The sequence below is a fragment of the Hemibagrus wyckioides genome, linkage group LG01, assembly GCF_019097595.1.
Source record: "Hemibagrus wyckioides isolate EC202008001 linkage group LG01, SWU_Hwy_1.0, whole genome shotgun sequence".
NCBI lineage: Eukaryota > Metazoa > Chordata > Actinopteri > Siluriformes > Bagridae > Hemibagrus > Hemibagrus wyckioides.
The window spans coordinates 16,317,920-16,343,806 of NC_080710.1; the positions used below are offsets into that span (position 1 = coordinate 16,317,920).

Below are 25,887 nucleotides of genomic sequence, written 5' to 3' on the forward strand. Positions count from 1 at the left end.
TTTTGTTTTGTTTTACTTTTTAAACAATAGGGTCTGTAAATAAAGATGTAAATAGAGTGCACACTCTGTAAAACCGCAGCGTCAGCCGTCTGGTTCGTAGCTGTAATATAGCTTTACTAGTCGTGAGTGTCTCCAGTAAGTTTAGCAATGTTGAAAAAGAAAACAGTGCTATATTCATAATGTTGGTCTCAGACTTTGTCCTGCGCTGATGTAAACAGGTAAAATGATAATGTGCATGTGTTGAATGTTCAACATAACTGATCCATGGACATCGAAAGGAAAAGAACTGCCACAAAATGTTTCTGGACCAAAATTGTGTACTGACTTCTTCTAAAGAAAAACAACAGTAAAGAAGCAAAATGATTCAGTGTTCTGTTGTTGAAACTTGTCTTCACAAGTTATATATAGCTATGGTAACGTCCAAAAATTAAATGTTGTGGAAGATGTCTTTAAATGTGGCCTTTGTTTGTGTGTTTCTTTTATTAAGTGTATATGGTATGAGCTGATGTGTCACAGCAGCAACCCTGAGATATCTGCAGTGGCTGCAGGGGAACCTGATGACCAACAGGTTAGGATGAAATCTTTAGAAAGCAAAAATCATTAGTATTTGTGCAACTAATTGTGTCAGTAGTCTTGCTAAACTACTGAAACCTTACTTGAGTAACTTGAGTAGGGGGCAGCGTGGTAATGAAGCATGCATTACCTCATACCTCTGGTACTAGGGGTTCAATTCCCACCTCTGCCCTGTGCGCATGCTGTCCCTGTGCTTCAGGGATTTTCTCCAGATACTCCGGTTTCCTCACTAGTCTACAAACATGTTATAACCTAATTAGTATCTCTAAATTATCCTTAGTGAAATTGTGAGAGAGAGACTGTGCACTGTGATGTGTTGGCACCCTTTCCACTGTGTCACTGGTATACAGAGGCTCCCTGTAGGATAAATGGCAGAAAAATGGATGGATTGACGAAAGCTTTTGTAGCCAAATTCCATCTCTGCTTAACTAGCAATATTACAGTTAAATCAGTTTTTCACGAGTCTCAAAAAATATCATATCCTTTGAAAAGAGCCTCTCTGAAGTGCTGCTAAAAGTTCCTAGTGAAGTATTTCATAAAACATCCTATTTAAATGTGCTTGAAGAATTATGATGTAGCTCTGTAATAAACATCCAATTCACATATTCATACTGATTTTATGTAAAATAATCTTGAAACAGCTTTCTTGATCTCTAGCTACCCGAGAGTAAGCGTGGTTTTGTAGTTGAACATGTAAAGTATAAAAGTGTCTTGTCTCTAGTAATCAGTATGACGGCAGTCAGTTGTAAAAGCTCTACAGTAGGCAGAAAAGCAGTTGGAGAACGTTTACATCACAGCATACATGACATCTTGTTGATTTACGTTGTCTGTAGGAGTTACTTTTAACCTTAAGGTTGTATGTGAACATGTCCCCTGAAGGTTTTTTCCCCCTCCCTTACTAAAGCCTAAGCCGAGTTCCCGCTGGGCGCAACGCTCCTGCTGCGAGTTTAGCACTGGCACATGTAGCGCACACAGAGAAGTGCAACATGACGTGATGTGGCAGCCCTCAAAACGCAGCTGTTGAAAGGTTTCTTATACTGATTTATTACCAACGTCTGCTGCCAGATTTCTCGAGTATCTTGGTGCCTTCCAAGGCCATCAGAGATTTGGACATGTGTATGCAGTGTGTTCTACCTTGTCTGTGTTCCCACACAGTGTGAATAAATGCTGAGAGGTGGGGATGAGCTCTGTCTTACTTAACACTGCCCTGTACTTCCTGATGCTCTTTCACACTGGCCTGATGCTGTGGCCACTGAAGCGTAGGTCTGAGTATCACCCTGGCTGCAGTATTCAAGCATGGCTTCCACAAGACTGAGCCATGTGTTACTTTGCTTGCATTGTATAAGACTGACACCTACGTGATAAATAAAAAGTTACCTATGACTACACATAAATGAATAAACATAGCACATTTTAAACACCATAAACAAGTCATGACAGCTGTGCAGATGAAACTTGCCACGTGTAATAAAATGGTGAAGATAAGGTAGCGGGGCCTAGTCACATGGGAAATGAACTGGAACATGCTTTTCCAGTAAATATGAGAACAACTTTATGTAACCAGCTTATACTGTACCAGTTTAATCAATGTACTCTCATCGATTCAATAGCAACACATGTACACCAAACCCCCAGCACTATGCAGGAAATCATACAGACACAAATCTTCAGTTAATGTTCACGTCCCAATGGGGAAAAAATGTGATGTCTTGACATGATTATTGTTGTCAGACTGGATGGACAACTGGACAACACATCAACCCTTGAAGTTTCAGATTCCACTCCTGCCAGTCAAGAACAAGAATTGTGACAAGATGCTGGACAGGTAAAGACAACACAATGTTTTTCTAATTGAACTGTTCACTTTCTGTGAGGTACACTCTATTGCCAAAAGTTCTGGGACGTCTGCCTTTACATGCACATGAATGTATTATGGAGTTGGCTTGCTCTTTGCAGCTGTACCAGCTTCAACTCTTCTGGGAAGGCTTTCCACAAGGTTTAGGAGTGTGTTTATGGGACTTTTTGACCATTCCTCTTGAAACACATTTGTGAGGTCAGGCACTGATGTTGGAGGAGAAGGTCTGGCTCACAGTCTCCGCTCTAATTCATCCCAAAGGTGTTCTATCGGGTTGAGGTCAGGACTCTATGAAGTTCCTCCACACCAAACTCGCTCTTCCATGTCTTTATGGACCTTGTTTTGTGCACTGGTGCACAGTCATGTTGGAACAAGAAGGGGTCATCCCTAAGTTGGGAGCATAAAATTGTCCAAAATGTCTTGGTATGCTGAAGCATTAAGAGTTCCTTTCACTGGAACTAAGGGGCCCAAGCCCAACCCCTGAAAAACAACACCTGAATTCAATGAATCCCAAAACCTTTGGCAATAGTGTCATTGTAAAAAGCCAGACATCATATTTTTCTGCCATTCTGATGTTTTACGTAAAAATGAACTGAAGCTCTTGACCTGCATCTGCACTGTGCTCCTGCCACCTGACTGACAGACTGCATGAATGTACATGTGTTTGTAATAAAACAGATGGTGGGTGTATAACCTTTAGCCAACTTTTGAATACACTTGAGTAGATGAATGCAATATGACATTTATCACTTTAATAGTTTTGATATTTATTTTCAGGTTAAAGTGGCTTCAAGTACAGTGCACACATCAGTAACATGAGTAACTGATATAATGGTTATTAAAGGCACTGCTCAGTCTTTGGTTGAACAGGAGTGTGTGGGAGAATAAATGCACATATTGCCAAGAAAAAACATAAATCATTTACCCTGCTGTGAACATGTCAAAAAAACTGCTTATGCCTGGGCCACAATAGGGAATAACAATCATGATCATCACAGTGGCTTCCAAATTTTAGCTTTCAAGATTTTCTAATAGTGTGTAAAATCTAGATTTAACCACTTGATCTACACACCGTTTAGATGCTGCCTGTTATTCAGAACATTTATCTTCAACTCAAGATCCTGAGCAGAAACAATCTGTGAAATACAGATAACCAACAACAGCCCCATCATCCCCCATGTTCAACTTGATCCACAGTCACGTTCTCAGGAGAATTCCGAGAAAAATCTTGAATCTCCAGTACAAAAATCTGTCACTTTTTTAGAGTCTCGTATATCTTCCAACAAGGGTTACGAGTGTATAAATCTTGTAGTGGCCCAGACACAAGTACACAACCATTTTACACTAGTGCAATTCATGCTCAGTACAGTTTACACAACAGCCTCACAGAACAACTGTTTAGAAATTCTTTTATAACCCAATTCCACACACAATGATTGCTATTAGAGGCCGATAGCTCGATGAACATCTAATAAAAATAATTAAAATCCTAATTAAAAGCTCAGACTGAGGTTGCTCTGGCTAACATGCAGTAACGGAGTTGCAGCTTGGGCTGGATGTCAGCGGTGTTTATGAAGAACGTTGTCAGGAGTGCATATTCATGGTAGGTGATATGTAATGCTTGATTGGATACATGGTATGTAAACACCTGAGGCAGATTCAACGGAAGCTGTGCCACAGTCGGCCTCATTGCTCCTCGTTACTTTTTGGTCTTGGATATCTCTGCTGCCTCCAGCATTTTCTGAAAATACAAAAACAAGCAAAGTATTAATACTGCAACTTGCATTTAGAATCAGATCTGACTGCAATCAAAGTGAGCGGTTTGTCTTATTAATGATGCTGGGTTTTGGGTGTTATTTTTTTTAAAAACATGCTTTAGAGGTGGTGGGGAAAAAACCCCAAACTCCACGTGCATACAGACTGAAACAGGAGCTGAATATAGAAGCTGATCTTAGTGCTTCAATCTGTGAACTTTGCGGAACAGTCTGATCTTGAATGATTCACACTTTTAAGTGATGGTGGTGGGAACAAGCACCAACACTAATAAACCTCACTGCCATGTTAACACCTTAAAATAGTAACTGTATGGTGAACATTTGAAATCACATGCTCTTTACAGGGAGGAAACCAAAGCTCTAATGCACTGCGCCTTATCAGTGAGTTAAATCTCACAAAGTAGGCCTGGAGATTTTCAAGATGTAATTATTTTTAAATTGACAGCCTTTCTTTCCATTAGAAACATGTCCCAGAGAGGCAGAGCCTGAGCTACAGTTAATCTATTAGTTCTGCTGCCTGCAACCCAGAGCAAGTTTAAGGCTCAGTGAAGGAGTGTTATGTACAATTAACTTTTCAAGCCAGAAGTGAGGATCAATGTACATGCATTGCTGACACTGGTTTTGCAGCCTTGAGTTCACTCTGAGTTTTGGAGGCTTCTCAGAAACACAACAGGGTGATTATTAGAAGCAATGTTTCTATCACCGTGTAGCTGTTTTTCAAAGTATTAAAATGAGCAATTATTGGAATAGCTGTAAGGCACCTACCCTAGCGTGTGTGTGTGTGTGTGTGTGTGTGTGAGAGAGAGAGAGAGAGGTCACCGTACTAAACGAGTCTACCTTTAAACTAAAACACACCAATAGGAAAAAATGAATCTCATCTTCAGAAGAAGGCTGAAAATAAACTGTATTTATTTTCATTCCCAGCCTCTTCTCGTTCTACCCATGAAGCCAAAATGAATAATGAGTCATCTGATTAAATCCATTCCATTACTCAAGCTGACTTTTCATTAAACAAAGTTTCATGAAGAAGTGCAGAAAGAACAATGGCAGTCGTTCCCAGAGGTCCTACCCAAGCTGCAGCAGATGCTGTGTTTGCATGACAGGCTGTGAGCTGATGATTATTGCTGAGTATTGATTCTGTGTGAATATAGTAGAGCGGCACACGATGAATTAAGTTAACACGAGCAATATCGCAAATAGATAAATCCTGGAGAGGAATGGCTCAGGCAGCTGCTCTAGAAAGATGGGTGAAAAAAAATAAGCTAAGAATGAGACAATCTTGAATATGTTTGAATATCAAAACTCTGTGATGTTCTGGTCTCTCTGGAACCAAGTCTCATCGATGTGAAACAATGCAACCATCTGCTGTTTTCTTTTAATACAGAAAAGAAACAAATAGATTAACATTGATCAAATGTAGTATAAAGATCTAAAACTGGCTTGCAAAGTTTGCCTAGATTCAAATAATGTAACCTTTACTTCAGCATGCAAATTAGTACAGTAAACAAACTGGATATTCTACTGTGGTATTGTGCACATTCTCCATTTCTGAGGCATATGTAATCATCTGTGTGATGGAAAAGACGTGGTCCTATCTCCGGTTTTGCAACACTTTAGGACATTTGATGTTTTCCACCTTCTACAGCATTACAGAATGCATTCATATATTAATAATAATAATCTCTCTGATCTAATATACATCATCCATCTTGCCATCAAGCAAATAGCAGCCTGAGTTTATTATTTTCTAACAACAGCACAGCCACAGTGTTTTTTTAAACACTATAGTTATATTTATATATGAATTCACTTATGTTATAGCAGATATAAACAGTCATTCCCTCACTAGCCTCTCTTTTTCCTTTCTACTGAAGTTAAAATCAATTACTTTAAATGCTTTCCACATTTCTAGATGGTGCCATAACATTTCAGAAATGCCTTAAATTACACCACTTACTGAATTCAGCTCCCTTTTTGGCTGATGCTCTTCTGTAGTTCAAGCACTGTTTAAAAGAACCTACAATGTTCTGTACTTACCTACACTATCTGTCCTGTCATTACAATCACTGTCCCTGACCTAGAACACCAACAACACAGCTCCTGTGGTGTGTTAAATGTCACGGCACAAACAGTGTTTATTGAGTCTGCTGTGTAAGTGTACTTAGAGCTGGGCAGCAATTTCCGCCTGTGAATTCACTGTCATGATTCATTTCACTCTCAATCAGTCAGGACAGCACCACTGGCTTTGTTTCCTGTCAAAGGATAGTGAAGGACGTATCTACTGCTTGAGGCACGACAGCATGCTTTGGATGATGATGCTTTACTCGGTCCGTTTTCGGTTACACCAGCAGGACCGCAAGGCTAAAGAGCATACGCTTTCTGACAAACTGTATGCTACCACTGACCTGATGTGCCCTGCTTTTTCCACTCTACATCCCTGATGTGCGGGGGCTCTAGACGACACGCTGTCCCAGTTCGTTCTGAATTTTAGAGTGACGTGTCTGGACCTGAAAGGCTCAGCATGAATTAGTGTTGCCCTGAAATGCCCTATAAATGACTCAACGTTCTGAGATTTGTAACATCCGTAAATTGTTGAACTATTGTGGAAATGAATATACAAGTGCTGAAAATGCGTCTTCACTCTGAGACAAGCAAACAAATCATCTGACAAATCCTCTGATGTTATTGGAGCAATCAGCCATCATTGGGCTTCATGATTAACTTTCCGCAGCAGGGCAGGAAGCTATTCACACACAATTCCCCAGTGATGAAAGAGTGCAGCAGACATCATCAGCTTTTATTCAGCACCTTCAGCACGGAGCACTCTGCCATTGTGCCAACACAAACACAAGGCAGCATGTCGCTAGAGTGTCATAGGTTTTTTTTTTTTCCCCAAGAATGGAAATTTCATACCGTGGAAAATCGGAGCATTACACAGAACGCTTTTACAGGGAACACAATTAGTATGGAAACGCATTTGTGCACCATTTCGTAGGTTTGCTCAACACTCTGCTTCAGTAGTCCTGTTCCATCACATAAACATAAGCTCAATACTAGCTAACTCACGATCACAAGCAACTTAACAGTGAGCAGTGACCAATCAGTGATGAATTCTCAAATCTGATCAGTCAAAGCTGGGTGTGGATGTCTTTTCTGTAACAGCACAGCTCCACATTAGTGTCACTATGGCAGATGCTCACAAAACATTCTGTAACTGATGATATGGTGAAACGTTCTGTAAGGAGAACTTTTTTAGAACCAGTCTCTACCCTTTTTACCAGTATACTGGTATCAATCAATTTAGCTAACATCTTCAATCAGTATAAGCAAATGAATTATTTTGTGGCCTCAAGTGTGATATAAAATGAATCAGGACACTGTTGGCTTTCAGTGTGAGATGTTTTAACCTTCACAGAATTTTAGTGCTTGAATAAAACACCTTCACTTATGAAGAGGCGCTTGGGGCATCTCAGAGAGCAGATAGGGTTTTCATATCACCATTTACTTTGAAGAACATTTCTATTAAATTTATTGCCCCAAGTATGCTTGGAATAATTATAAAAAACTACAAATTCTTAACCACCACTGTGTAGTGTGACATGCCAGAGAAATTCAATGATGAACATGGACACAACCAAAGCAGGTGGAAATTCCATTGTTTCCCCCCCCGGTTAAGAGAGTGAAGGTTTCCAAAAAAAGGACAGAGGAATTTGTGCTTTTCAGTTTCTCTGTAACATGACAAGTGTCTCCAAGAGACGAAAAAAAAAAAGAGAGAGCGTGAGGGAACTGTTTATAGCTGCTTCACAGATCTTTAAATAGATGTTTCATGGACGCTTTAGAACACTGAGCGAACCTATAAAGAGACAAAGTGCATTATGTCTTGATACTAATTAATATGACATGATAAATATTAGTAAATTGCGGTGAACTAAAAGGAATCAAATCATTTTGGACTACAACACTTTACACATTTGTGCTAACAGCATTACAACACCCTGTCATTGATCATATTCCTTTGAATAAGCAGGACCTGTCACTTTCATTACTTATTTAAAACATTAGCATGTGTACATCACATGCCTAAACACCTGAACAAGACTAGGCGTTTTAGGCTTGTTTTATATGCCAACTAGGGATGCAACAATACAGTTAACCCACAGTTCAATACGTACCGCGGTTTTTAACCGTGGTTTTTGGTTTGGTTCGGATGGCTTGGCAAATTAAAGTTTTTTTCCATTATTCTTTGCTTAGGTGACAGGAACAGTAAGTATGTTAAGAAGAAAAAAACTGGTTTTAGTTGCGCTCTTTTTTCCCCAATCCGCTCTGTAATGAACAGTAAGGGTGAGACAACTCTGTTGCCCCCGAGGTCCAACTATCTGTTATTAGAGCAAGGCTTTGCACTTTAGCCAATTGGTTTTAGATTTTTTTGCGCGTTTTTTCATAGAGATCGGGAAAAAAAGGCCGTGTCGGTAGTGTTTAACGCAGTTCGAGCACTTTTAGTTGCCGAAAGCCCACATCACAGGAAACGGCTGCAAATCTTTAGCAATTATGATGTTATAATTATTTTTTGTGTCTCTCGGAACCAGTTGTGTCTGAATGCTGGAAGGAGTCAGCTACGGACTGTTGTTTTTTGGGTTCCTGTGTTGCCTGCTCTGCCATCCTGCTTCCACACATTGATATCTCTGGGTGATGGAGCTGTAGATGTGTGGTCATGTTGGAAGTATTTCCATGTCAGTATGTAACTCGTGTGGAACAGTGCTTAAACACAGTCATTTTTTTTTGTTTAGCATTTTTGTTTCATCGCCATCATGGTCAACAACAAATCCAAAATGTTCCCACACGACAGATTTGAAAGACGGAGCTGCTTCCTCATATTTGTCTCACTTCACCGCTCTCCAGGGTTAGAGTGAAATCTGACACCAGCATCGCAAGCATGGTTACGGCCCCTAACTTTAGCGCTCACTGATTGGATATTTACTCGCGGGGAGGTGCGTCTGTCTCAGCGCGTAGACATACAGTACAGGCAAACACAAACAGGAGGTTCAGAGAGTAATAAAACACATGGTTATTATTGTTTTATGGAAAAACTGAAAAACCGCGGTTCACATACGCGTATTGAACCGTGGAGGTCGTAACGAACAGTTCAATATTATATTGAGTATTGTGGCATCCCTAATGCCAACATAAAGTCTTCCTAAAATAAAAAGTACTTGTGCGTCCAAGATCTGAAAGTCTTCTGCTTCCTCATTTTTTTTGATGCAGTTAGAGAATTGATGCACAGACTCTGATTTCTAGAGGAACCAAGGAGGCATCAGTCAGTTTTGGAATGCACCCATTGTTTGTCCACTGTAGATGTGCATTGTGGGATTTAAAATGGACATTGGTTACTTTCCATGTTTTAGACGATATTACAAAATGGCAACCAATTTTGCATAGATTTGGCCTCAGCACTAGACTGCTGAAACTTTTAAAACATGTTTTTGAAGTTAAGTGCAATCATAAATATTGTATACTGTACGATAAGAAGAAGAAGGAAAATTAAACACTGACATTATATCAAACAGTCAATAAAGCCAGGGTGTGGACACTCCAGTCTTAGATCACCATAATATTATATCACTAAAGGCTCTAATAGGTAACCACAGACATTTAAAAAAAGTACAGCATGTTCACATGTGCTGTAACTTAAGCAGCAGTTTGAGCCAAACACGGCTTTGTCCTGCAGCTCACCTCCAAGCGGCAGGTTGCCTTCCAGTGCTGGCTGTGAACAGGGGATTTCCACCACTCCCAAGAGTGTTTACTATTTTCAGCTTTCCCTTTGACTCCCGAGGACCTGTCCCCCTTATCCCCTGCAGTCAGCCGTCTACACCCTTACAAGCTGCTGAACACATGGAAAACAGCTGGACTCAATAGCCACATGCTGGTACTTTATAGCTAAATGCTAAGTGGCACATAATCCTAGCTCAGCACTAATAATATAGAGTCAGTGCACCATGCGCCCACACTGAGTGAACCCTGAATCACCAACTCCAATTAAAGTCTTAATCCAATATTGCAGGACAATTCTGGATAATGAGGCCAGAAGTCTGCGAGTCTGTTTTATACACTCTCTGCTGTTAGGGCCCATGGCCAAGAATTTGCGATTCTGTAAAGTTTGCACTATAAACGCTTGCAGTCGACTCTGCTGAGACTATTAGGCCGTGTCTATCATTGTGATAAAGCAGCATGAGAAGCAGAGCCGGAGACAGAGTTCGCGAAAAAAGGAGAGCAAAAGGGAAACTTAGAAATATCACATCCTCCATCATCCTGAAACCTAATCAATATATTCAATAAGTAGTTTACAACCTGCTACTCTGCCTAAATTAAAACAAATGTTAGCCACATGAAGCTCAGGCAGAGCGCCTTCCACAGTAGTCACACCTTTCTTCCTTTCTGCTCGTGAAAGCTATTTCCTTTTGTTTGTGTTTACGCCGCTATCTCTCCACCGAGTGCTTCACATACTGCGTCAGACACTTGTGCTGTTTATATTCCACTTTCCATTTTTCCACCAAAGTAATCAGGTCACGGTGCTGATTCAGGGCTCGTTCCATAGACGGTTGAAGCTGGACAGATTAACTGAACATCTATCTGTCCTCAAGAACTAAATATTACAAAGACTTCCTCAGAGAACAACATCTGAGGACCTACATGATTAAAAATACGAGTTCTCCATCATGATGATGATCACCAAGACTCTATATGATCGGGATAACTAAAGTCTCTCATGATTAAGGAGCTTTACTGATTAATAGAATTATTTATTAATACTATTAATGTGTCCTTTAGTTAAAAAATAAAAACATCAAGTCAGTAAATGCATTGTGTTTCAGCACATTAACCTACATCACACTTATAGGCAAATGACCACAGCACCACACATCTGCTGTTACTGAGAGGGTCTACAGTAGAGATTAGAGTTTGGCAGCTGTTCATGTCCATTAATTGGCACACACCATCATGCAGCTGCCAAAAACAGACTTACCGAGTAAGAGCTTTCTGCACAAAACCAAAGACAGAGAGAGAGCTGAAATGTGGCAGATTTCTGAAGCACTAAGCACAGCAAAGTTGTACATAATTGTCTGTATGGAAGTATCACAATACATGTTTATGATTTATAATTGATGATGCTATGTTCATTTATATTAATGAGCCATTTGCTCATTAATACTATTAGTCTTGTGCTTGGTTATGTTTTTTATAGCAAGGTCACAGGAATTCTGTGTAACTGCTGAAAGTCCAGTTCTTTGAAACAAAATTTGCCACTAAGGAAAATAAAACATTCTCCCAGAAAGGATCTGAACATGTCTATAAACATGAGCCAGTGCACATGCATGGCAGTGTGTGCCTGCTTCTGTATTCAGGGTGATAAACATCTGCCAAAGCTTAGGCACATTATCATTCACACACACACACACACACACAATTGTCTGTTGTATGCTTCAGTATACATGTTCTCTATGGATCACTTGGTAATGTGGGATTGTTGCTGTTCTCCTGGTCCGCAGCACCTGTGCATTTTGAGTCTACTGCACTACTGACACAGTGTCAACAATATGTGCACTAATATATGCCCTGGAGGCATAATCAGACATTTCTCAGCTATTTGGAGGATATACTGTGCTAACGATTACACGCATACACACACAAACATATGTAAGTGTTTACCTTTTTCTTCAGAGCTTCCAGAGACTCAAACTCCAGCTTGGCAAGCTTGATCCGGATGTGCTTGGGCACGTCTGGAATAATGAAGGCCAGGATAAACTTGAAGGCCAGGAGGACATGCTGCAATAAAAAAAAAAGAAAGAGAGAGAGAGAGATATCAGGAAAAGAGTTTACCAAAATTATTCTCACTTTCAGCTTTTAAACTTCCCCAAAGGCTCTTATTTATACATAAATATCAGAACATGCATATTTGATGCATTGTGTGTGAGCCCCTGTCCTAATCTGCATTCCAAAGCGGTAAATGATCTACTCCTGCTCATCACTAAAAAATTCTGGACTGTCAGGTAGCTACAGATAAAGAGAGAGAACATATTTCCAGTAGAGTAAACAGTCATTCATGTTGGATGATGTTTTACATCAGGGTTGTTTTTTTTTACATAATGAACATATTTATTCTATCAATTACTACCAATAACTCTGAAGCTAGAACAGGACATACTAAAAAAAAAAATATACACAATATCCTAATACCATATAGTGCTTTGATATATAACATTATTTATAGTTTAAAAAGTATAACAATAATAAAGATTATCTGTACCAAAATGTACGTCTCCCATCTCGTCTTTGCACTCCAAAACATTTTGTTTTCTTAATATATTTTAGTCTCTACACTAGGAAATTTCACTATCAATCCCTGAATCACACACCTGATGTGACTCAATCTTTATTTTTATTTTTTTTAAAGACTGACTTGAATCACAAGTAGGCATTGATTTCAGCTCTGTGAGATGTGACTCCATGTAAAGTGGCATAGACGTAAAATAGGTGGTGAAGACGTACAGACTGAATTCAACAGGCTTTGTGTTTGATGCTATATTTTTTGACAAAGGTGTACACATTTAGGAGCACCACAGCTCTCTCTCTCTCTCATCACAGGGGACCATTTTAAGTCACACGCTCATCATGCGCTCATCCAGAGATCCACTGATTAGATGTGGATGAGAAAATGACTCTCTCAGCCTCTCTGTGCCTAATAAAAGCCCCGAAAATGGGGAATTTATACTGAAATGAAGGATTTTTTTGAAATGCATTTGTGTAGCACTGAAAGCTCAGGCTGTATGGACCCACAAAGATGTTTGAATCTGGTTGCTGCCTCAAAATGATCTGCTCATATACACTTTTTTTTTTTTTTTTTTTTTTGATTTGATTGAAAATGCTGATATTATTGAATAGATAATCCAGCAAGAAAGGTCTCAGGTGGTGGGTAAAATGGAGAAAAGGTGAGAAATGTCAAATCAGATAGATCACATCACTCAACAGGCTTAACCTAAACTTCAAAGTGGAAGAAAACACACACAGACACACACACACAGCTTAAGTTTCACATTCATCAAAAGAAAACCATTCCCATTTAAAGACACAAAGAAAGCATTGGATCGTGTTGAGCGTGTGTAATATTTTTCAGCAGTTCTGTATGTGACGGTGATAATGTATTCCTGAGTCCTGACAATGAGCGAGCACAGGGTCCAGGGTCTGTTACGCTTCAGCATCTACAGAGCAAGCTGGTCAGAGGACAGGAAGACCGAGGAACAATCTTATCAGCTAGAATGAAACCCATCATCATATCCTATTGTCTAACCCCAAGGGAGCAAACTCAAGTACATGTCACCTTCACTGAGAATGACTGTGACATACACTACAGGCAGCTTTCGAATATAAAACTATGGCTAAATTTGGCTAAATGTATGCAGCGGTGTTGCACTGCAATCCTGATCAAACATGACTGTTTCTCACATTCAGGTGCTCCTGAAAAAGAGACTTTCACACTGACAGTTTAGTCTAAAGCACAGAGCACAGTTCACATGAAACATTGGTGAGAAATGTGAAAGCAGTTGTGCTGGAACTGGGAACGATTCCTGGAAACGTGAATGAAGCTCAGACTCAGGTTCCCGCTTGCTCAGGAAGTGAAATAACGTGATTAGTCTCCACCTTGGCAGGGGAACGTTGTGGGACAAAGAAGAGATGAGGTGCATTCTGTGCATATTTGCACCAAAATAATAATAATAATAAAAAAATTTTTTTTAAAAATACAGTGAGCTGCATCGTGTTCTCCATGTGCATTTGTACTGATGTAAGATGAACACAAATTGAAAGAATCAAGTGAGTATAAAGCCAGACCAACACTGCAGGGGGGAGCTGGGAACAATCACACTCGGAATCGAACCGTAGCAAATGTGCGCAGTGTGAAAACCGTCTAAATCATGCAATTAAAAAACAGTCAAGTGTCAGAGATCATTATGAAAGTTATAAAAACTTATAACAATAACATAATACTTGAGCCCAAAACTATAACTCTGCAGCCCACTGGAATATTTTGTACAGAATATTTGAGGACATTTGATATACTGTGAAAAATGATATATTACATTTGTAAAATTGCTGCTTGCCTCCATGCTGAATGTCTGTATTGTGTTTGTCTCCTCACAACATGACCTGAATACTTTACCTCGTCTTTCCAAGGTAAATGAAATGCACAGACATGCCTGACCTATTTGGATGCAGAAGCTATGCAATAATGCTGGAAGAAGAGAGTTCGCTTTTTTATTTGAATCAACTAAGACAGGTAACATGAGGGGTGGAACTTGTTTCTAATGTTCTTGTGAAGAGTACGGAAGATCACCAATGAAATCTCAGTGATATCGGGGCTGAATACAAATATCCACTGAAGTTTGGTCAACGGATGTAACTCTGATGAGCAGTTAAATATCATGCAGCAATGTAATGCTTCAATGACATCAATATATCACAACAATCTAACATTCCTATATACACTACATTATTATGTATTGTAATAATTATTGTAAATATATTACTATCGCACTAAATGCTGTTACAACCACAAATGTAAGACATCTTACATTTTAGCATCAGCCATTAAACCCAAAACTAGAACTAGAAGAAAACACAGTGCTGAGTAGTACATGGTTTCTAACAAGGAGGAGAAAGAGATGGACAGAATAATCAGTGCACAGCAAAATGCATGAGGAGTGAAATTGAGTCTGAGATGAGGTTTATCTGGAGATCACGGGTCTATGTTTAGACAGTAGGCTACGATGCTCAAATCAGATTTGTGCTTAGACAAGCTACTACCTAATGATCCTCTGCAGAAAACCAATGTGGCTTAACTGGAACTCCAAGTTTCATCATTTTAAAGATGCAAATTAGTAAAAATGTTCGTGAGTGAATATGGTGAAGCTGTATAGTTTTGTACAGTAATTTCTCTGCTAAACCATGGTTACAAAATTATTAACACCACACAATTAATATTTGATGAACCTTCCTGTAAAGAAGATAAAGCCCTGAGCTTTATAATGGCTAAAAGAGACACATGTCCATTAACACATTCCTCTATGCAGAACATTGTTGTCATGTTTGCCCATGTAGATGCTAAGTCTAACTTCATCCAGCAGTTTTTTACAGAACATTCTAACTGTATTTATCTATTACTATATCTCAAAGAATCAGTGCTTCAAATGCTATTTGGCAAATTTCTTATATAGTGCTGCATCAATTAAAAACACAGCACTTTGTATCCTGTTCCATTACAGAATTAAAGCCAGGATAGTTTACTCAGCAAAACATACACGTGTAAATTATTACAGTTTACAATTTAGAAATGCATTATTAGCTTTTTTTTTCGTGCACACAGACAAAAATACAACCACATATATTTCAAAAATGGTCAATAAATTGCTCTTCCATTCTACTCCATGCCAAAGATACCCTAATATTCCTATTTCCTCTTCAATTTGTATTTCTATGAAATTTAACATCTTCAGAACAGATAAACAATAAAGTTTGTCATATACTAAAGCAGGGACAGATGACGAAAGCATTCAACCAGGAACAGTTGGGAAAAATCAATGCATGTGTTAGAGCAGAACACACACGGGGAAGGTGATAGGAGACCTACAGACAAAATAAGACAGAATAGCCTGCGTTAGAGAGCGTTTGCTGTGCTTCCAAACTAGCTGTCACTTTCTGGCATGTTGTTTTCAGACTTGAGTGAAACAAGAGAAAGTGAGAGCGTGATAGAGAGAGAGAGATGGGGCAAGGCAGCTAGTCTGATCTGATCTTTCAAGATGTCAGAAATGTGTAGTGAATCAGGCGAGAGAACTGAGGCTGCAGTCAGACAGCCATGTTTAAGCCTGTTAAAGCGTGTGTTATCACTGCAAGTCTAGGCTGTTTCATATCCACAAACACCCACATGTATTCTGGTTCACTTTTTAACTTTCTTACTGACATAGACACGGCCACAGACAAATCAGACAACCTGAAATCCAAATGGTGCCAATATATAAAAAAAACTCTGCCAGTATGAGGAACACTATACTGCCAGTATGTGAATACAGCTGCAATTTCTGGACAAATCCTAAGTGATATGAAATGATATCAGTTTTGTAATTTTAACATTCAAATCATAATTCATGAAAAAAAGTTAAGGTGCTACAAATGCTACTTGACTCATAACCCTATCCATTACGTAACAGTGTTCCTGCGAGCATAGCAAGGCACAGTCTTTTTTTGTGTAAAAGGCCCAGCTTTGCCCTGCTGCCATCAAGTCTTTCAATTACTCCTGATCCTCAGCCCTCTCCTGTCGCCGTGGCTACACTGTTGCCTGGTTACTGCTCTCTGAGGCATGCCTTCATGTAATAACCTGCGTATCGAATGGCCCAAAAATAGGCAACCGTTTCGGCTCCAACAAATCAAGGATGACACACAGTGACGTCTCCAAAACATTCCCTTGTGAGTCCATGACAATGCAGGAAAAGGCAAAGCAAACTTGAGCTTCTTCTTTTGAAAACTTTAGGCAGTCAGTAATTAAATCAGTTTTAGCCTCTAGTTCAGCTTCACACTGTATTCATTTTTACAAACAAGGTGTAAACTTGGGTTTGACTTGTAATATCCATTAAAGAGATGATACACAGGACTGATAATAATACAGTCCATAGTGTTGTGCATTGTGTAAATAACAGTAGTATTGTCTACCATATTGAAAACCAAACTGAAATTGAGACACATCCACAGCGCCTGAATGCTGATCATCTGCTGCATTTTATTTCCCTTCGCTAATCATAATGGACTAAGAGAGACAACAGAGACAGACGGAGCCAGGGAGAGTGGAGGATAACACAGAGAGAGAGAGAGAGAGAGAGAGAGAGAGAGAGAGAACGTGCCCCTGCTGTTAGATGAGCATGTGAATCATTGCACACACACACACACACACACACACACACACACACACACACACACACTGGCTTGCTTTGCGTCACACAAACTTTCTGATATGTCTATGATAAGCTAAGTATTGGCAGGGAGGAGGATTTAATAGTCAGAGAATCTGTGCTCATGATGTACAAAAAATTTCACTCATCCAAGCCAAACTCTGGGCTCCGAGTTTAAGGATTAAGATCTGAGTCTAGGCAACGTCATTGTGTGACAAGGGCTCGGAGATGTAACCTGGGAACAGGTGGAGGTTAACACTGTCTGAATACTGTATACTGGACTAGCTGGAGCTTGGATAGGAACATCCACTCTGACGCACTCTGAGGCAGAGCACAAGCTGCAGAATGAGGGCAAAGTAGCAGACTGAGGTTTTTAAAGGTTAAGAGCACTCAGGTACACACACACACACACACATTCTGTTGACTTGCTCTGAATGAAGATCACTTACACCAAGAAGATTCAGCAACCTTAAAAAGCTAGCTAAAAGCAAATGGCAGTGAACTAACCATCCATTATCCCTCACCAGTTTTATCTAAAATAAACATTAACACACAAATAAATTCATGATTCATTTATAATAATTTAATTAGTGATCAGCTGGAATTAGCTATAATAAATCACACTATATATTGATGATTTAAAAAAAAATCTATTTTTGAACCCCAGTGCATTATTTACATGCTGCAATGCCTTAATTAAATGCTTTTCTAAAGTCACATAAAATAGTCAAACAAAAAAAACTCACAGAAAAGCCGTGTGTGTGTGTGTGTGTGTTTGTGTTTTCCTGGAATCAGTTATTCTTATGGTGTGTCTTGGGGCCTAGAAGCAAAGCTGGGTTAGGTTAATCTGGGACAAACACATGTGGACTAGTTGTTTGGTTGGATTTCTAGTGTTAGCGCACACACACACACACACACACACACACACACACACACGCAAATAGCGTACATTATTCAATTCCTGTCACACAGTCAAAGCCTCTATAGCCTGCATTATCTCAGTCTAACAAGATTACTGGAAGAAAGTCTCAGCCTTTACCCAGAGCCAGTAACCTCAGCAACCTCTCATGTTAAACACAAAAAACAGCTCACTGGCACCACCTGATGGCACAATTAAAATGCCATGGCTGAGTGATGTACAGATCCCAACACATTTTCATGAGGTGGCCAAAAAAAAAAAAAAGGCAGAGAGGACAGAGAAGCATTACCTCAACAGCCACAACAGTGAGGATAAGCTGTGTGTCTGCCTCAGGGAAGTAGGCCTGCACTTGAGGAGACAGACCGATCAAGGCACAGTTGGTGAACACGGCAATAATGCTCATGGTCTCGAACGCCAGCTGGAGCAGAGAGTGAGAAAGGAGGAGAGAGAGAAAAAAAAAAACAGTTCAGGATCTTAGCGCAGAATATAAATAAATTATCACCCTCCTCAGAATTCAACACTTCCGTCTGTGTTGTGTTGACACATTTCAATTCCCAGGATTGTGGGTTTAAAAATTGTTCCTGTTACAAGAAATAAAAATCTTCAATATGTTTACTGAAATATTTATTTTTTTAAATATTTATTTTTCGGATTCTGAAGAGAAAATTATGTGAGATTACAAGATTACAGCTGCATCTCAAATGACGTACTATACACTATGCATTTACACTAGGTACTATATACTCCACTGTCTAGTGTATGTATTTTAGAAGGGCAGTATCGTCTCAAATGGAACAGCAAATTGACCAGAAAAATGGCATTTCCCAATCAGTGACAAAGGAAGTCAAACGCACATAAATTGACGCTGCTGACTTTAGCAGATTACAGTGAATTTATGAAATTTCAAATTGTGGAAAAATAAATAACTCAAGGTGGGCTAATTTCTTGACCACAGGAGGGATGTCAGCCATTCTCATACAGCGTCAGTGCCTGGTAAATAACACTGATCCAGCACAGCTTAGATTTGCCCATTATTATTCTTTTTATATACGCTTCAGATTCCACAAAATAAAGACTTGTCATAGACAAAAAGAAGCTAGTTCTCATAAAGCTGTATCATCTATGAGTATCTTAGCAGTATAAGATATTAGAATAAGACAAAGAGCATAAACTAAAGTAATTCACTCCCCCCTCACCTGCCATACTCCGATGTCGGACGCGGGCTCAGAGAAAGGCCGCTTGAACACGTGACACATTTTAAAGGCGTCGGAATAGACCTCTGTGACGTTGTTGAGCACCACCAGCACAGCAGCCAGAGGATACACGCAGGAAAACAGACTGACGTAACCAAACAGTAAGAACTGCTCCAGATAATCATCAAATGTGCCCTGACGTATAGACATACAGTAAGGACAGTTCTTTGTGAAACAGAAACAATATGGTCTTTCGTTACACTCAGAAAAATCATATGGATTATCCACAGGCTAGATTCCATCATAAAAAAAATAACCAAATTTTCAGTGTCCCACACTTTGGCCAACGGTTTTTAGTCTCACATAGTAATCAGTATTTCTGACTGTCACTGATTTGTTTAAGTGCTCTTTTAAAAAGTTTTATATGAACAAAACATTTATTGAGAGTGAGCATTCAAAATGAAAATGATTTCATAAACTTCTTAAGCTCCCTGTTGGCTTCTATAGGCTCACCAGGTATGTATTCATGTCACGCTCCAGCTGAACCTGCTCCACCATGGGAAGCTCCTGATCTCCCATCACCCTCCTCACTCTCTTATGGACCTTCTTATTACGTCTCCTCTGCAGCCAGTACGGCAGGAAGGCTTCCATCACTTGGTTCAGGATTTGAGATGTGATGAGCAGAGTGGCAAGACTCTGAAGCACAAAAAACCCACACAAGAGCCACTTTAAGCTGCATTGCTCTGCGGTATCATTTGGCATGAATTACAGACTGAAGAAAACACTACATATTGACACCAATTTCCAACAGGGAGAGATTTAAAAAAAAAAATAGTTTAAACATATTCGTGCAATACAAATAACAGTAGTGTGAACTGAACTTTATCCCTAGATGCAACTGGAACATGGTTTTGTGGACAACAAAATTATACAATAATTGTATAAAATCAGTAGCAGAGGGAAAACCCTGTTTTAATGAAGTAAATAATATACAAATGTTCGCATTATTACTCACGTGTCGAAGCAGTGCCATATCTTGCATTACAAAGGCAATGTAGAATAAAGAAGCAAAACAGTTGATAAAGTTGAACTGTTAAAAAAAAAAAAAGAGCATCTATAATTGTAAACAAAATAGTAATTAATTTATTAATAGTAATTATTAATAAAGCAATAACTCTATAAATAATCAAATCTATAAATAATATAATCAGCATCAATGGTCAGTCCTAGATATAGAATAGAAATATCTCTGGGGGAAAATGTTAAAAACTCACCACTAACACTTTCAGGACCAGGTGATTCTGGAAGGATGATTCTAGCCTGTGGTTTTCTAAACATAGGGCAGATGAGAGGACAGAAAATATCTAGCACTGCAGTATATAAAATCAAAAGCTGTAATATTCTCAAGTGCCTCAATCAGGGTTTCTTAAAGCACTTACAGAACTATGAACAAGAACTAAATTTGTAAATGCAAAAAATAAATCAGAAATTGTATGACATTCCCTATGATTCACACACTCACCCCAAGACTTTTAATCTGCTTACTTCAGTGTAAAGTGTTTAGGTCTTTATCCGTACACACTGCGGTTACGTATTTCTGCACACTCACCCCAGTTTGTGAGAAACTCGGCTGCGTAGCGGTATAACAGGTTCATGAGTTCAATGACCACTGCATAGATGATACTTGGTATGAAGAGCAGCACACTTGTCAGTAAGTTTGGATCTTCATCATAAATGCTCAGTGCCCAGGTCTCCATGCTAAAGTAGATCATCATCACATGTAGAGAGATGTACAGGCACAGCAACACAAAGGGGAGAGACACCAGATATATCCTCATCTGCCGTCTGTGGAGGGACAAATAAGCACATCATTATCATCATCATCATCATCTATAACAAATCCATATTCTTAGGCATCCTGCAACCCCCCTCCCTCTCTCCCTCTCCCCCCAGTTTCCTGTAGTCAAATCTGTAGATTTACTGTATGGGCACAAATAGTTTCCGACTTTGAATCTAAAGTTGTGTCTTAAATCACAAATTCACTATTCTACATAATTTTGTAGTATAAATAGTGTGAGTAGTGCATTCCACCAAGAACAAGTGCACTTCGAGTACCCAGATTATGCCAGTGCATTTACCAGGCGCTGATGATGTATTAGAAAATATTTTGAAATGGCTGACAACATCTCAAAAAAAAGTCTTTTAAATTAGCCCACATTGTGCGATTTATATTTTAACGTATTTTGCTTAAAAAGCGCTAGCGGCATCTCATTAGGTGTGTTTGATCTCGATGACTGATCTTGTTTACCATCGATTGGCAAATGGCTTATATTTCTGATTAGAAAAAAAAAACAATTTTCGGAGATGGTTATCACCCTTAAAATCATACACTAGAGTGCATAGTGAATCATGTAAGTGTACAGTGTATAATACATCATTTGGGCACAACCTTACAGTGTGATTAAGTAACTTTATTTTCAATTAGACCTTTAAAAATAACATCTGTTGTCATGTTTATATACATACTTGGCGTGAGAGTAGGTGGGCTCCTCACGGCCTGTTACGGGATTAAGTCCCAGAACGCCATGAAATCCCGGCCGTGGTTCTTCAAACGCTTTCTTGCGACTCAGCGTTCCCCATCCATAAGCCAACTGTGCACTGCATCTCTTCCACACCTCCAGAAAGACAGTGGACCAGACCAAGTTGAAGACAGCAAAGAGAACATATTTATCATAGTCCTCCCAATCGAAGAGGTAGTAGGGGATGCCGATCAGGGCCATTGGAACCAGGGCAAATGTGAAGTACTCAAGAAAACCAAAGTAGAGTGCCAAACCTTCTCCAAAATAATGCCTGATATCATCTGCATCATCGAGGAAAAACAGATTTAGGTTAGTGTGGGAAAAGCACAAGGGATTTTATAAAGAAAACTTGTATCATTTTAAGGGTGCTAGCAAAGCATTTACAGATATTTATGAACAGAAAAACAGAATATAATCACGGAAAGATGGAGCGGTCAGCTTTCCCTTCACCTACAGATGGACTCACCCAGTGGCTGAAAGGACAGCTTGATCTTTTTGTACCAATCGGAAGACAGCCTCTTTAACTCTTCTTTATCATGGACAGGGAAATACTGAACTAGAATTCCTTTGGACTGTAACCTACGGACTGAAAAAAAATGTAAAAGCAGTCACGTAAAAACAGCAGTTTAACAGTTTTTTTTTTACCAATATAATCCTAAAGTAATTAATATTTCATATACTCAGACATTCTTTTCTATAAGAAAGTCTAAATAAATCTGGAATTTGTATACTACAGCTATATCCAAACTAAGTGTTGGTGTAAATGCTCTCTTTCTGGTTAACTTACTGACTGACTTTCCAGGGTATAGCCGAAGTTTAGGGTATCCAGGGACATGAGTTTCATCCTTTGCTCTCAAAGTGTCCAGCTCGTGTTTGATTATGTACTGACATTCTGCAACACTGAGGAAGCCATCACCATCCCCTGAAACAATACCAACAAACAACAGCTATAATCACTACTTTTAGTACACTTAATCTTATCATTTCCTCATTATTTCACTGAAATGTACATGTCTGAATTTTTAGAAGAAATTTTCACCCTACAAATTATACTGAATTTTCCAAATCAGCCCAGCCTAACAGACATCTTTACCGTGGAATTCTTTGAAACTGTCTCGGTTGGCATTAGTGAATCCTCGCATGGTGCCATCATGGAACTCCTTAAAAAGTCCCATATCTTCTGCTCCAGTCAGGAGTCTCTGCCAGGTGGAGCCCACAAGAAAAATATTAGGATTCTCTTTTTGCTGTCCTTCAAGTGGCAGCTGCTCCACCAGCAGCTCAGCTCCTAAATGACAAAAATAAATAAATACATTAATGAAGTGTCAATTAATTAATTAGCAATCATGCAACACTACAGTAATGTCTTAGTGAACCCAAAAACTTTCATAAAATTTCAAATCAAAATTAAATCAACAGTATAACATTACAGCTACTCAATTGGTCATAATTTAATCAAACTATGTAAATAAAACAGTGATATTTCAGCAAAGTCTGCACTATAAAACTTGCGGCCATTTTTATAAGCACCACTTGTTCTGGTTCCATTTATCAGACCAGTTTTGTATTTTGCATTATGGGGTGTTTGATGTGTGATTGCGTGAGTAAATGAGTTTGTGTGTGTGCCCTGCGATGGGTTGGCACTCTGTCCAGGGTGTATCCTGCCTTGATCCCCGATGACGCCCGAGATAGGCACAGGCACCCCATGACCCGAGGGTAGATCGGATCAGCGGTACAGACAATGAAATTAGATGAAAAAACCTAATGTAGAAACCTAATGCCAGCATATGCTTAATATATGCTTAGTGAGTGGGCTTTTATGTCTGTTTATAACCTTTTTTTAGCTGTAGATTTGCTATATGCAGAATCTTTAGTAACGTTTATTTATTTTTAGAATCCTGGATTTTTACAGGGCCTCCATGTGGCTTGCTGACCATATTGGACAACATTTACTTCTTTGCCTGCCTCAAAGGATCATTGTTTTCATTAGATGATGAAGTATGCAAGTCTTCTGCACTTTCTGTCTGAGGTGGTGGTTTGTGTGGTGTAGTACTGACCATGCTGACCATGGCTGACCGTAGAAATAGATTATTACAAGTTTTATCAAAATGCTGCCAACATATGAAGCTTTTAAGCATGAATGATGCATTGTTTTCTGTGTACAGTAACTCTTGCTAAACAAGCACCACAGAGAAACAGTGCAACACTGCAAACTGTAAAGAGTCCGAAAACCACAATGAGTCCAGAAATACAAACATACTGGGAGTATAAAGTGCATTTACATTTGGCATCTTACCTCCATTTTTCTGTTTGTCTCTTATTCTGCTTAATAACCATGTGATGGCCTCCGCTTCGGTGTTTTTGGCCAGCTCCAGTACCACCAAGTGAACAAATGAAGAACCATCACTGTCAGAGATGGACAAGCTGTTTTGCATTTTCCCTGATCCCTGTGCAAGATAAGGATGAGACAATACACATAAAAAAAAGAAAAGAAAAACACTCAAAAAAGTGCTGAACAATATCTGACCGACTAATACTGGTGTACAGCTCAGTAAAAGCCCACTGAAACAGAATATTCAAATAAATGTGCCATATTTGAACCACTTTTAATGGCTCGTGAAAACACAAGATGGAGGTTTGCAAATGTCTTCCACCAAACCTTTACACTAGTGTCAATTCATATATGTAAACATTCCAGGTGTTTATAAATATATACTTTCCTGTCAATTATTTTTGTCATTTCTACACACAAAAATACAGGCATTTGATAAAAGAATGTTTTTAAACACCTCAACGAGGCAAACTAGTCCAGTCACATTCAGTGTAAAGGAGCGCCGTGAAGAGTCTCGCGCCTGTGCGACTCACACAATGTAAACACTGACCCATGCTAAAAGTCAACTAGTCACAGTCATTTATAGACCTAAAATCTACACGTATAGCACAATACAATACACAAATATAACGACAAGTTACTTGTTATGTATTCAGTCGGGTTGAAATATGCAGATATAAATAAACGACTGTACTACATGACAGGACAGGGAGGGGCGAACAGGCAATGCTTGCAAACAGAAGTATAACGATAGCTGTGAAATTTCCTAATCTCCTGTCACGTGACAACTCCTAATATCTGTCACTACACACAAAATGACTTTATTGAAGATTTTTACTGAATAAACGCTTTTAAAAATGGAAATTAAATCCCAGGCTAACTAACGACGTGCTAGTTCGCTAGCTTGCTAACTGGCTACTTACAGAGAGATACGCATGCACGGAGGCAATTCAGGAGCAGTTCCGCTTAACTAGGCATTTATTTCAACACTTATAGAAAAGGGCGAGCCAATACTGTCTACTTCCGGGTGTGGAAGATCCAGGGAGCAGCCGCTGTGTCCCGGCTTCTGCCCCTCCACGTCATCCACAACAAACCTGAAGTGAAAGTGGAGATTCGGGGTGTGTTTAGTTATCCACCTCTCTCTCTCACTCTCTGTAATAAACACACACACACACACACATACATACACATACATATACACACACAGCTGTAACACACCTTAATAAGCCCTATATGGACAGGTGATTCAGAATGTGTTAACATGGTGTGTTACAGCTGTCAGGCCACATTTGATGTAATTCAGTAAAAAAAATAAATTAATAGAAAATAGACGTTGGGATTTGTTTACTGTTTTTTCATCACTGGATCAAAATTGGTCTGAAAGGGTTAATCAGTATATTTTAAGCTCTAAAAACAATATTTGTAAATCAAATGTTTCTATTTGCATTTTACTTAACCTTATTTGTCATCTGATTTTGTATGTTGATCCCAAACTTTATAACATACTTGTACAACAAGAATCTTTTTTTCTGAAATCAAACAGCTATTTTGGTATTTTTGTGAGTAAACTCTACTGGGTTAAGCGTGGTAAAGCGCTGATTATGGCTGCATTGCAACTCGTTTCCTTTTCTATACAGGAGTGCACTAGAGAGGGCATTAAACAGTGGCTCACACA

At 39.2% G+C, this 25,887-nt stretch overlaps 1 protein-coding gene across 3 annotated transcripts; it reads right to left on the bottom strand.

Annotated features, from left to right (window-relative positions):
• ano10a (anoctamin 10a) lies at window positions 1-25,353 on the bottom strand. Of its 3 annotated transcripts, XM_058398132.1 has the most exons (15): window positions 25,136-25,353; window positions 24,177-24,327; window positions 22,977-23,168; window positions 22,671-22,805; window positions 22,350-22,469; window positions 21,831-22,164; window positions 20,914-21,149; window positions 20,579-20,634; window positions 20,320-20,394; window positions 19,818-20,000; window positions 19,308-19,499; window positions 18,401-18,529; window positions 11,908-12,024; window positions 11,225-11,238; window positions 1-4,169 (listed from the first exon to the last, which is right to left on the bottom strand). In XM_058398132.1, the coding sequence occupies exons 2-15, from the start codon at window positions 24,313-24,315 to the stop codon at window positions 4,115-4,117; spliced, it is 1,977 nt and encodes a 658-aa protein (XP_058254115.1). In that variant the 5' UTR covers window positions 24,316-24,327; window positions 25,136-25,353; the 3' UTR covers window positions 1-4,114. The 3 variants fall into 3 exon arrangements, with proteins under 3 accessions (XP_058254115.1, XP_058254113.1, XP_058254114.1); XM_058398130.1 differs by lacking the exon at window positions 11,225-11,238 and having other exon boundaries at window positions 25,136-25,350; XM_058398131.1 differs by lacking the exons at window positions 11,225-11,238; window positions 25,136-25,353 and adding an exon at window positions 24,670-25,054.
• Between the last annotated feature and the right edge of the window lie 534 nt (window positions 25,354-25,887).

Excerpts from the sequence above, each read along its gene's own strand:
- ano10a (XM_058398132.1), bottom strand. The coding sequence starts at position 24,315 with ATGCAAAACAGCTTGTCCATCTCTGACAGTGATGGTTCTTCATTTGTT. Across the intron at positions 19,500-19,817 it reads GTGACATGAATACATACCTG|GGCACATTTGATGATTATCT; the intron begins GTGAGCCTATAG and ends TCTATACGTCAG. Across the intron at positions 12,025-18,400 it reads TCACTGTTGTGGCTGTTGAG|CATGTCCTCCTGGCCTTCAA; the intron begins GTAATGCTTCTC and ends TTTTTATTGCAG.